The following is a 13,741-nucleotide window of genomic DNA, read 5'->3' on the forward strand; positions in this document are numbered from 1 at the left end:
AACATTTAGCCATTCAACTTTTTTTTCGTGCAACCCTGCGTTGAGTTGAACGCAATTGTTGAACGCAAAGTTGAATAATGCAAACACTGCTGAAGCTGCTGGTTTCTGCTGGAAAAATTAGGTTTGTTCGTCGAGCAAAAAATTTGTACGAATTTGTACGAATTATTACGATTTTTGCCCAAATCGCGTTCGTGCAGACCAAAAAATTATCCAACACTCAAAAATTGTGAGAGCAAAGTGACAGTTCTCTTGGAGAGAAGTTGCAAATTCTTGCTGGAAAAAATTTTGCCAGCAAGAATTTGCAAACACGAAAAACATGTGGTTGTTGTTGTTTTAGCAGCATACAAATTCCCCAAAGACTTTTTGGGGAGTGTTGCTGGAGTGACAGTCCTTGGCCAGATATAAATCTGGGTCGTTCCGGTTACGTAGACCCGACTGTCGTGGGAACATGTGGTTGTGGCGCATGGTTCCATTTTTGTCTACAATAATTTGAATAAATTAGTTCGTTAAATTTAAAAATTTATAAACACGAAACAGCTGGTTGGCATTAACGCAAATCACAAAATTGAATTTGATGGTTTGGAAGTTAAAAATTACAAAATGCGACTAATTAAACTTGTAAGAAATAAGTAGTTATTTGTTTAATGAATAAACTGTGTCAGTATAACACTTTGTGATGGCTTTTCGTACGTTTTAAATTTTACACTTTTGAATGTAAACAAAAATTATGTTCATCTAATTTGCAAGTTTCTGCAAATTTTCTGTTCGCGTACTATTTGGGATATTTTTCTCTTGTGAGAGAACAGATGACATTTCGCCGGAATTTGGCAGTTGGTTGGTTTTTACTGGAGATTTGTGAACGAACGCACCTATAACCTCAAGGTGTTTTATGGTTTTATTGTTCCTTTATCCGTATTTTGTGGCTAAAATTTAGAGGATTTAAATTTTTTTTCCAACATGACCAACAGTACCTCTGCTTCTAGCACCTCAACGTCAACAAATACAAAACCAAAACAACATTGGAAATTAAAGACAAGGTGCGAGTGCTGTGTCTTCATGGATATCGCCAGAATGGTGACGCGACTGAGAAATAAACTGGGTTCATTCCGGTAAGTTCGCTAGCAAATACGCAGAGTTCGTATTCTGACAGCGCCACACCAAGCTGCTGCGCTAGAACCCGGTGCCGAACCAGTGCCAGAGCAACGCAGTTGGTGGGCAAATAAAGACGATGGTACCTTTAAGGGTACAAACAAAGGTGGACCGGCATTTGGGTTTCAAGAGAGTTTGCGTTTGGTTGAAGAAGCGTGGAAAATGCAAGGACCCTTTCAAGGAATTTTAGGATTTTCACAAGGGGCATGTTTTGTTGGACTAATATGCGGCTTAGCTAAAAAGAAATGTAAGTGCTCTCGTATCTAAATGAAATTATTAAAAATAGCAAATACAATTTTAAATTTTGCAGTAACATCCTATACGCCCCGATTTCGCTATACTATCTCCGGGTTTATTTCGGGGAGCTTAGTGCATAAAAGTGCTTACGAAGAGGCAATTTCAATACCTACGCTGCACATATACGGTCAAACGGACGATATCATACCCAAGGTGATGAGTCAAGATTTGGCCGCGAGCTTCAAGCATGCCGAAATATTGGAACACCCAGGAGGGCACTACTTCCCGGCGACGGCACAACAAAAGCAAACCTATATCAACTTTTTCCAAGACCGATTACAAGAGTACTTAGAAAACTTGGAGTTGCAGCAATCGACCAATGCTACGTTTGTAGAAGCAGCAGATCAACATAGCACTGCCGTAAGCAGTGGCAGCGAAGACACTGATTAGAAGCTATCAAGAAGGGAGATAATTGGCGAATTTTTTTTCTGCAGTGACACGACATTACAATGTATTTTCCACTCGATTTTTTTAATATTTAAATCTTATTACAATTATGTTAATTAATTAATAAAATTAACCGATATAGTAATTCATAAAGGTGTTTTCTGGTTCACCGATTCTGCTTATCGCTTCTCCATTTACGCTCTTTGTATTCACTTTGCATTGTCATATCGTCGAGATTTTCGTAAGGCTTTACAATACAATTTTTAAATGCGCTTTTCATTTAAATTTTCATTGTTTTTTGTTATATTTAAGGGACTGGTAAATAAGTGGAAGTAATAATAAATAATACACAAGTGTAACTTTGTGTGAATTGATTTAGTGACCCTAAAGTTGTGTTGAATGAATTACATTTATATGTACGCACTTCTGCGGTGTTTGTAAATCTGTACATAATGGTAATTTAGAGATTTTCAAAAGTCTTTATATGTAGCTTTTGCTGTTGGTGAATTTTGAGGCCACTCACTAACTGCTTTAATCAAGGCTTGGCGGAGTGAAGCGCAAATCTTTAGCTATTTGTAAGCTTGTTTTAATATTAACAACATACAAAATTTGCAATCAAACAAAACAATGATAAAAAAGTTTTCACAACGTAAAAATGTTGGATATGTAACAGTAGGACTGAATCCAATAAAATTAAATTTGAAGATTTAATATTGAACTTTTTTGTTGGCCAAAAATTTGCTGTTGAGTTAAAAAATAATATTAGTAAGAAACATGTTTAAAAAGAGTTACATAATTACTTGATTCCTTTCCAATTATTTGGTTTGGATTTTTTTTTGCTCAATTGCTGTATTTTTACATTTGCGCAAATTACTTAAAATGATACGCATTTCACAAAAGTACCTATTGTGATAAAGAAAGCATTTAACTAAATTATTCACTTATCGCCGAAGCTCAAAAATGAGTCGATATTATATTCATAATTTTAATAATTTCTTATATAAAATATGCATTTCCTGCGTGCATTTTTATAGATGTAGTATGTATTTCGGCTGGTCTGTTTTATTACTGTAGTTGTTTGTTGCCGCAGTTCTATATACGTATTTATTTGCATTTGGATTTTCTTTATGCAACTTGTTCTTGCCCGTTAGCTGCCTCTTGATTTTTCATAACTTCAGGTAGATCTGGTGGCGATGAGTACGGCGTAATTTCGAGCGGCTCGAAATCTCCATGTTCGTCTCTGTGGAATAAATGAAGGCTTTAGCATGATAAAAGGGTCCAAAGGTATATTTAATTCAGTAAAAGTGTATTTTTAAGTGAAGAGGGGTATTTCAAAGAAGACATTTATGTGTGAGTTAAATATATGACGCGTGGACATAACTAAAACGCTTCGGAATATAAAACATACAGTCAAAAATCAAAGAAAATATTGTAAGTATATGTATAATATACATATTATATAGGTGTACATATATGTATATGAACTTGTACACTGGTTAATTAAAATTAGTATTAATACAAATATATTTTAAGCAATTTAATTGTGTTCATATTCATATGCAGTGATATGAGCGTAAGTTTTTAAACAGACGCCCATCATCATATGTAAATAAAAAATTTCAAGATAAACTAATAATAGATTTTCTCATATTTCTAGGTACTATAACTGATACATGTAGTAACAAAAATTTTACCTTAGTGCTAGTCCTAACTGTGCCGGGGCTTGCGCCTTTGCTGTAGACATCTGAATGCCGTAATCTTGAAGAGTGTTGTCGTCTTCCATCACTTCGTTGTCTTGATTGTACAGTTTCTGTTCGTGTGGACGCACTTTTAGGATGCCTGTTGTGAATGCGTTTATAACCAGCAATGGGAAGATTGATATTAATTATTATTAACATTTGTTCCAATCCAATTGCTTACCTTCGATCATACGCTTTAGTTCTGCGACGGTTGTGTTCTCCTTGGCATCGGTAAAAATTGTGGTTTTATGTCTTCGAATCATAAGGAATACATCCTGCACACGTCATGAAATCGTATTATTAGTAAATAAATGCAAGTAATATATTGGTCAAAGTTCATTCTACGGCGGCCGCATAGACATATCGTAGAGCGTAAGCGTTGGCAGTGACAACGCAGACGTCGACGTCAAGCCTTAAGCGACGACATTGACAGAGGCAGCAGCTGATTAGCAAAGCATTGTTGTTGTTATGCTATTACTTTTACGGCTGCTGCTGTTTCTATCTCCGCCGCAGGCTAGATTCATCCTTACCGCAACCACGTTACCCCGATATCATTGAGGGACTTACCATTTCGAGTGATTTATGCTTTTATTGCTTCTACTGCAGGTGAAAAATGTAACTTATTGTTTGATGACTACGATACTGCTACGTATGCTACTCAGCGGCACGACCTTGTCTTGACTATTTCGACACAAACACCTCAACGTCTACACAGCGGCACTGCACACTGCACGTAATTTTGCTATACTTTTTCCGCTAAGACGGTCAGCACTCAGGGTCACTTCCACAGGCACGAAAATTAATTATTAGAGATACTCGCGTGTGTTGAGGTCCTGCGAAGATATGAAATCTCTTTGCCTCGCTCACTGTTTGTTCTGTCAAACGCTAAGCGCCTGAACTGCGAAATTTTAAAAATCACGCTTTGGTGTTAGGAGTATAAAAATATAAAGAACTTCTTTTTAGTCTTCTTCTTCCAATTTTTGGTCTTTTATTTTTTTCCTTCACGATTTGTTAAATGCCGAAAAAGCACAAAATCCAAACGTCAATTCCAGCAATGACAAATGATGCGCAGCCGAGCATGTTCACTACAAAGATAACGAACGTCAAAATCGCGAAATGGATGAAGAATGTCAGAACAGGGATAGATCACAAAACTTCCACTGGAAGTCACTACCGGACGTCACTGGAATGCACTACCTGAAGTATAGGGTGATCCGCGAAAGATTTGTGGATTCTGATTACGATGTATGTTCAGTGCATAATAGCGCTGACAGACATATCGCACACCGTCTTCAAAATAGCCTCAACTCAAAATTTGACATTTTTGAGATTATGCGCTAAAAATATACACAGAGCATTTATTTACCTTTCAGAAAAAGCTGAAGGAAATTTTCGTTAAAAAAGTCGCCTTGGCCAGATGATTAGCATGTGTTACGAAATAGTTTTTGGTATTTCTGACGAACGTATTGTTTTGAAGACGATGTGCGATTTGGTTTGCACACAATGGTATGCATGGGATATCGCGAATATTTGCATTCGCATTCGTTATGCGAATGATTCGTATCAACTTACGCACTTGCATTCGACATTCGCATCCAATGATACGAACGTTTTGCGAATGCGAATGTGTACATGGACAGAGAGCCCGCACTAATATTATGGCTATCGTGCTTGAAACACAATACCCGGCGAACGGCAAATTTCGCCCAGCAGAGCGATGCCGACGACCAACTTTCGTCCAGCTAATTCGCTGACTGAAACACAAATAGAGCGGTTCGAATGCTGTCAGCTGATAAGGTGACCATGTTTCAAGAAGGAAGCTTTTACAACGAAGAGGGAAAATACCAGCAAGAAGAAGTTTAAAATACAGAAATAGTCTTTAAATATAACTACTAGTAAACTTACGTTTTACTAGATTAATCTCTGATAGAAAAATATAAGGTATATTATTTTAATTTTAAACAAAAATTACGATAACTTTTAAAGTATGGTCATCATGGCCTTTTTTTGTCGTTGCCGTTGACCGCGGCGATAGAAATAAATCTATCGTCGCGAACAGTCGTCGAGCAAACTTCGTCATTTGCTTTGATTGTGCGCGTTCTCATATAAATCAGTGTGTTTTAATTATTTCGGCAAACATTCGCGACGAAAAATTTGCAGTTTGCCGGTGTTGTGCTTCAGCTTTTAAGTCTGTCTAACCAGGGTTCGGACAATAACCGGTTTTAGCTTCAGGCGCTAAATGGGTACTGCTAAAAGTCTTATAATCAACCTAGAAATAATTTTAGATTCCTCCAGCGAAAGCCAAGGCGCGGATGAAGAATCTGGAGACATTAAAAAAATGTGAAAAGCTCAATTGAAGGCCTATCTTAAAGAAAAACGAGCTCATATCGGTGAAAATCCTCTCGATAGGTGGAAAACTAAACTAAAATACGACAAACTGACATATGTATCTGGCCTGCAAATATTTGAGCGCTCCACCCGCCACCGTTTCAAGTGAGCAATTGTTCAGTGCAGCCGGCCTTATATACGAGCCTCTAAAAACCTGATTATGGCAACTTGACCTAATGTAGAGCGTAAAAACCAAAATGAAACAGATTCGACGTTGGATTAAGTTACGTTAAGTTTCGGCTGTTCAATTATAAGCAACATTGATTTAAGATTATGTTTAAGTGAGAGCCAGTAAGTTACGTTAAGTTGCCATAATCAGACCATAAGAAATCGCCTCAAGCAAAATTACTGCCATACCTAAACAAAAGCGTCAGTGTTGTCTGGCTGTAAAAAAATTCTCATGCCCATACAATTTGTATGAAGCATACCGAAACAACGCGGCGTCAACGCCGAGCTGTTGGAAAATCCGATTATGACAGGGCGTTAGGTATTGAAGTTGGCTGCAGAAAAAAGCGAAACTGTCATTGTTGTGTTACACACAAACAAGCCTATGCCTATTGTTGGTGTTATTTATGCATTTGACGTAGCGTTGACGCTTTTGTTTAGGCATGGCACTTCGGCGCTAACGCTAGGCGTCAGAAACCGCCCCGCCCACCGCTTTTGTTTAGGTATGGCAGTTACTTTTTTTTTTTAAATATAATATGCCCCTTTTGAACTTTGACTTCTAAATTACAACATTGTATAGGTTAAGCACTCGTTCAATGCTCTAATAATTTCCAAAATTGTTAAATAATAAAAACGATGACTTAAGTTGATTTTAGCTTTTTTAATGTTATTCCAAATATTCGCATTCGCAGATTCGCATTCCGAAAATTCGCATTCGCCTTCGCGAATGTGAAATACAGGACATTCGAAACATCTCTAGTATGCATACATTAGCTCTGATCCAATACTTTTCGTGAAAAATCCTGTAAAACTGTCAAACAGCAAAATTACTCTCTGAAGTGAGAGTAAAAAGTAAGTACGGTGTTCCGGGTTAGCAAAGTCAGCAGGTTTATCGATAGAGATGATTATGGTCTGATGGTCCGATGCTAACTGCAACATTGGTCGCCACGTTATGTTGTTTATCACACCAGCGCTAAGTAATTAGTCTGTTCCTTTGAACTTCGGACTAAAACCTGTGGAACTGTCAAACTACAATTTTACTCTCTCAAATGAGAGTAAAAGGAGAACAGATGCAGAAGTGCATAGGAACGCAAAAAGCACTATTTCCTGTAAAAACGTCAGTCGGTTTGTTTACATGTCATTTGTACAACACTGATTTAGCTGAAATATCACTAAATAATTATTAAAATCTATACATATTCAAACATTTCGTTGTTTACTTCCATTTTTTTACAAATATAAGGTACTTTGCTTTCACCGCTGTTAGTTTTTGCTTGCACATGCAAATCAGCTGATCGTTTGACACTTTTCATGAACTTACAGGAAAAGAAACTCGGGACTAAATCCTGTAACTTCTGACTAGGAACAGTTGCTCAGTTACTCTCTCAAATGTGTTCCCACTTACAGGTTTTATGTCAATAGGAACGACATCCTGTAAGTTCTGACTAATTCCTGTAAACCGGACTGCTATTGGAACAGACTAATTGTTATCTCACGCGAACTGCTGCGGCAGCCTATGTATAATCCTTGTGGGTTGGTCGTCGTTCATTGCGCAGAATGTCCATTCGTCTATCTGCTCAGTCAAGTGTATTCGCCTACGAACATTCGACATACTTGAAAACCAAAGATCGTGGTGCGCGTTGATATCACCAATTACCATACGGTTTTCTCCTATGAGGAGCGCACCTTAATATATCATGGTGATATCCTGTCAGACAGCTGGTGACTGCGGGTATATACTGCACGGTGTGGTACGCGATGATCACTATTGGTTTTACTCGGTTTTTGAAAAATTAAGATCTAAAAAACCCGGTTAAAACCGGCATGGAATAACCAAGTCAATCACCCCAGTTGCCAAGGAAAGTACGACTACATTAAACAGATCAGAAACTGATCATTGAGTACGAGGAGCATTGTTGATGAACACCACAAACTTGAACACCTATTTTGGCGGCAACCTGCGCCCAGGAGACTAATCTGGGGACCTCCAAGGGTAAGATAATAGCAGAGGCTATATTCCACTTTCAGAGCCACTTTAAAGGCTTGCGATGCCAGCAGGAAATGCCACTTAGAATGCCAATGAGTAGCCCAGCGTCCTCCCTCTTGAGGGATAGGAGAAACTTAGTGACCTTGATGTGATACATTCTGTACATAATTCAGGACACTTTGCAACCCTGTTTTGTGGTCCACACCTTTTGCGCTTTCCGGGGCATGGACAGGTCGAGCTCCTATTTAATCGCTTGGAAGAAAATCGGCACTTTCTCTATCAACAAAGTTTCCGACAGAGCGCCTTCTCTGGCAAGCCTGTCGACCTGCTCGACACCGGTGTGAACCGAAGGCCAGCATATGTACGTCTGTTCTACTATGTAGCGCATCTAAAGTTGCCCTGCACTCCACCACACTTCTTGGGGAAGTGCTTTGAAATATTATAGCTTTTATTGCAGTTTGGTTATGGCTTATACTTCTGCCTGGAAAATGCCTTTCTCCATCTTCGACTAGGACTTGCACACATACTGACCCGTAGTTTTGAACGCTGTATTCTTGGTCTACAGGTCCGCCGGGGAGAGATCCAACAAGGTGTAAAGTGCTACCGTTAGCGTAGTGCTAAGCGCTGCTCTCATAACGATCACGGATATCCTATATACACTTTCTATTTTTTAAGAAATGTTTTCTTCTCCATTGGCTACTAAACCAATACCCCCCAAACCATTGAGTAATTTCAGAAGAACCACGTTTTGAAGCATCTCTGGCGCTTTAAGGACACCCCAAGCAAGGCGATAGAAGTGATAAAAAATCTACACACCCGCTGTAAATATGGTAAGAAAACACGTGGCCGCTGCGGTGCTCAGAATAAAAAGTGAGGTCCTATGGAAGAATCGACGGGTTTGGCTATGCTTCTGTACTTGACACTCTAGATAGTTATGATCAAGAAATCGACTACTCCACCACCTTCAACAAGCTCTTCCAGAAAAAAATTCAAGAAAAGAGTGGAAAACACCGAGCCCATGGAGAAGGGGGAATTAAATTTTTACGCGGATAGATATAAGCTAAACAAAATGGTTGGCTATGGAGTTTTCTCTGGGGAATTAGGATTGGAATTATCCGTGGGAATTCCGGAGTACTGGACTAAGCACATTCCATTTTACGCAGAACGGTAGCAAAGTACCACTGAAGAAAAAAATGTACCCGTTTTAGGACGTAGTAAAGTACCAAAAGTGCAAACCGTGTCTACCAAAGCAAAATTTTACTTCCAATAGCACAAATGTAAATCGAATAGCTCTCCTTCCAAAGGAAATTGGAAGTCTTAGAAAATGTACATTGGCGTTGTATCGATCATTCGATATCCATTCAGTATTTACTGTACTACAGTGGACAATGAGTTAGGTCTAGTTCACCTATGTACATATGAAGCAAAACTTAGCAATTAGCTCGATGCGCTCACACATAAATAAGCGCTTTGCCTTAAACTGTACAATGTATGTATGTATATTAAGGACACTTGAACGAGTGCTTGCTTTATTGTATTGGGCAGTGCAGCAAATTGTGACAGAAATTCAAATGATGGTAATGCTCCCACTACCGGCTCTTGTCCTATGACCACACGGCAGCAACAAAAACACCCAACGGCTACTGGCTTGCAACATTTTAACATTTAGAGCTGTGAAACAAACAAAAAACTACAACGAAAAGAAAAAGTACACAGTTGTGTGTTGCAACAATTGCCGGACGGTTGGCAACATATTGCCTATGTGTATGATTTGCGGAGTGCATATATATGAATGCGCTGTAGTAAACGGGTCTAGTTTGAAGCTAACTTTTAACTACCTAGCAGTCGGCAAGATCTAACTTTTTTATTGGTTACTTTCTTAGTCCGGAACTAACTACTTTTGAAAGGTGATTTCCGCAAAGAAAGTGATAATTGGTTTCCCTTTATATTAGATGCCAACTAACTTGTAACTTTACTGCTGTAGATGGTCCCCTATTCGAATTCTTTTATGTATGTGTACTAGGGTCGTCCAAAAACACAAGTGGGGAAAATAAATTTAAAATCTTAAGTTCTCACCTCCTATAACTTTCCTCAAAATTAAAATTTTAGAACAAAAACAAATTTAAAATAAACGATTGGATATTATTATAGGAAGTCTCCTGAAGGGAAACAGAGTTTTCCAATCAAAAAATATTTGGTTTCAAGAATTCTGTACCATTCCTACGAAAAAGTGTTTTTCCCCTTAATCAAATACATGGAAAACTTCATTAGCTTTGAGGCAATTCTAATTTTTTTTTTAACAAAAAATACGGGTATTCCTTTTTCCATTTAGAAAATTCCTTGGTAGTGAGATCTTAACATTTCAAGTATTTTCTTGTGCCACCCTAATGTATATATACTCATTCCCTGTAAAAAATTTAGCGTCTACATAGTCTCCAAAGGCGTAGATTTGGATTAATCTACATACATACATACATAGGGTAGATTTGGAGAGTAATTATTGCTCGACTCATTCCAAACCGGTATTATTAAGGGTTAAGTGATATACCTGGGTCATTATTTAGAAATCATAGCATTAGATAGGGCGTTCTTCAACTAAATTCCGGGATAGGGCGTTTTTCAATCAAATTCTGAAGTAGAGTGTTCTTAAAAAGGTTTCTGAAATAGAGCGTTGCTCAAAAATTTTCTGAGATAGGGCGTTTTCGAACTGGCTGCCGGGATAGGTCGATCTTCCACTCAGCCATCGATATCCAGATATATTTACATAAATTATGAAGTTAAAACAGCACACGATTTGTGAAATAATGGCCCACATACTTAGCAGCGAAATGTCATATGCCTGTGTGCTGTGTCGGCATTGTAGATTTGCCTGGAAATCATGAATTTCGCAGATCGAACCTCATCAAATAATCCTTTGATTTTTTTTAAAAGGAATTGGATTCGTTTTCAGGTCTAAGTCTGGCCCGTTCCGCTACATAAAGCCGACTTAAAGTTGCCATTGTTATCGGAGTATTTCCGGAGTAGTCGCATTTTGCGCAAGGAATCAACATGAACGCTACTAACATAGGTCCATATGTATGTATGTATGTATGTATACTAACACTTGCACACATAGACACAAACGGTGCAATCATATACGCCCCACTTGGCTTATATCCACTATGCAAATTGTAGAGAGACAATTTTTCTATGTGGCAGGGCCGACACACCGCCGCTCGAAGTGGGCCAACTTGCACTCGCTAATAGAAGAATATACAAATGTATAGAATATACATGCACATACATATTAATATATATATATACATATATATGTAAGCGTACGTATGCACATCCGCCCACTTGCTTTACGATCAAACAAGAAGAAAAATTTTGCACACAAAGTTCGGCTGCATAATGAGGAAGGTATACTTCCATAGTTCCATTCTTGTTTTGAGTATGTGCATTAGTTTACTCTTACTATTAGTGTATATGTGATTAAAAGCAGATGCTTGAAAGCTTGTGCATCAGAACTGTAATCAAAGTTCTTATGTAGTTTGAAAAAATGTTGAGAGTCCAGCGTGCAGATAGTGGCGCATACGCTGAAGTACTGCAAATGAGATCGAAACTAGTCCTATCTGGCACAATACTAAGACGTTGTAAATAAATTGTATTCAAAGATTCCATATTTTAAATCGTTTCAATGTTATAGTAATTTATGACAATTTGTGGTTAACAGCATTTTCAGTGCTGGGTTTTTGAAGCAACTACAAACGCATTTACATTTCTACATTTATATGAGAGCGCCTATTTACTTACACATGTATGTCCCTACATACTTATATGTATGTATGCTTATGTGCAAAACAAATATATTTGCGAAGAGATGTGTGCACGTGCCATAGCAAAATGGTAAGAAAATTGCAAATGCACACAGCTTTCCTGCTCATAAAATATTTTATTCCAAATTTAGAGAAAGTGCTGGGCCAACAATTGTTTTTAAATTTTCGCTAGTTTTGATCTTATCTATCTATTAAAACTTTAATTTAAATGTTCATATTTACAAGGAGTGGTGGTGTGTGTAAATAAGGAGGATTTTTGCTTTCACTTCATCAATGAGGTTACGTATCCGCCATGGCGGCTATGTTTTGAGTAGAGATGGGAAAGTTCTTCGTACATAACAAACACTTTAAGCTTAACAAATGCAATCAGTGCGGCATCCGCTTTACTCGTTACGTGTGCATATGATTGCATTTTTACATATGTTTGAGAAAACAATTTAAATCACACTTAATAGTTCACACAGGTAGTTCTCAATTTCACATTTTTTAAGCATTTCGACTATTTGGGGTGCTCATTAAAGGAACCTACGGGAAGATAGCTTATTGCTGATTCTGTAATGGATTGAACACTGAAGATAAGAAAAATCTACGCAGACGATCACTAATAATAATTATAGATTGGCGCTTACACATATGCTAGTGTTTGGCCGAGCTTCTACTCCGAAGAGACCACTGCTTCTCATAATTATACGAGCACTTGACAAATTTTGACTATTTAGTTTAATATTATTTAATTTGAATCCTAACTTTGTACAAAAATTCAACAAAGTTTAATCTCAATTCAAACTTTTTAATTATAACTAGTAGCAGCTACTGTCGGAATTCGACCGTTTTTCTAGTTTTTTAAGACACTTGAAAAAGTTTTCTCACTTAGCACGTCGTTGAACTTAAGTATAAGGTACAAAATTACTTACCTACTTTGAAAGTTGCAACTAAAACATAACTAAAATTTGTTATATCTTTGAATGTCTTTGGGGGACTTTGGCAGGACTTGGGTTAGACGCGATACATTGCAGTTTGTCGATAAATTTCGATAATTTGATACATATGTATGGATAATTCAATGAATTTTGATTAAAATTCGATAACACAATAAAATTCGATAACTCTAATAATTTCGATAATTTTTCATAAATTTCGATAACTGCGCTAAATTACGATAACTCAAAAATATACATATCTTGACTTTGCATAATTCTATAAATTTTGATAGCTCCATATTTTTCGAAAGCTATCGACAAATTTCAATAACAAGTAACAGTCTGGTAAGGTAACACGATAAAATTCAATAAGCAGTGATAGCTCATCGAACCTTGAAATTTCGATACCTCGATATATTTTGAAAATTTCAAAACCTTCGATTTGATAAATCGACAAATTTCAGTGAATAAGTGAACATCGATAACTCGATAATTTAAAAGAACTCGTTGCATTACGATAACACGAGAAATTTCGTTAACTCTATAAATAATTATAATTCGATAAATTTCGATTACTTGATAAATTTCATTAGTTTGACAAATTTCAACTACTAGATAAATTTCGACAACTCAATAAACATTGATCAATTTGAATAATGTGATGCGTTGCGATAACTCAGTAAACTCGATAACTCGATAACTATAAACTTCGATGATTCCATAAATTTGGTGACTTGAAAACTTTCGATAACTAAATATTTTATGACTGAATTTAATTCAATTCCTTTCGAAAAAAGTGCGCCTGGGCCACATTGGAGAAGTGAAAGTTACGTTACATATCGTCGCGTGGCATGCAATACCGCGTATACGCAAAATACAATACCGCGTATA

At 37.3% G+C, this 13,741-nt stretch overlaps 2 protein-coding genes across 2 annotated transcripts; one reads left to right on the top strand and one right to left on the bottom strand.

The window, feature by feature from the left end:
• The first annotated feature begins 876 nt into the window (after positions 1 to 876).
• On the top strand, positions 877 to 1,978 carry LOC108373290 (esterase CG5412). The gene is given in 6 exon segments (XM_017629155.1): positions 877 to 1,015; positions 1,018 to 1,082; positions 1,084 to 1,110; positions 1,112 to 1,142; positions 1,145 to 1,396; positions 1,460 to 1,978. Coding segments are annotated over 6 exon segments (810 nt in total). The 5' UTR covers positions 877 to 957; the 3' UTR covers positions 1,837 to 1,978.
• Positions 1,899 to 4,669, bottom strand: LOC108373291 (transcription elongation factor elongin B). The gene is made up of 4 exons (XM_017629156.1): positions 4,140 to 4,669; positions 3,754 to 3,847; positions 3,528 to 3,672; positions 1,899 to 3,073 (listed from the first exon to the last, which is right to left on the bottom strand). Exons 1-4 carry the CDS (start codon positions 4,140 to 4,142, stop codon positions 2,959 to 2,961), a joined length of 357 nt encoding a protein of 118 aa, XP_017484645.1. The 5' UTR covers positions 4,143 to 4,669; the 3' UTR covers positions 1,899 to 2,958.
• Between the last annotated feature and the right edge of the window lie 9,072 nt (positions 4,670 to 13,741).

Source organism: Rhagoletis zephyria, unplaced genomic scaffold, assembly GCF_001687245.7.
Source record: "Rhagoletis zephyria isolate East Lansing unplaced genomic scaffold, Rhagoletis_zephyria_1.1 Rzeph_scaffold_06553, whole genome shotgun sequence".
Lineage (NCBI taxonomy): Eukaryota > Metazoa > Arthropoda > Insecta > Diptera > Tephritidae > Rhagoletis > Rhagoletis zephyria.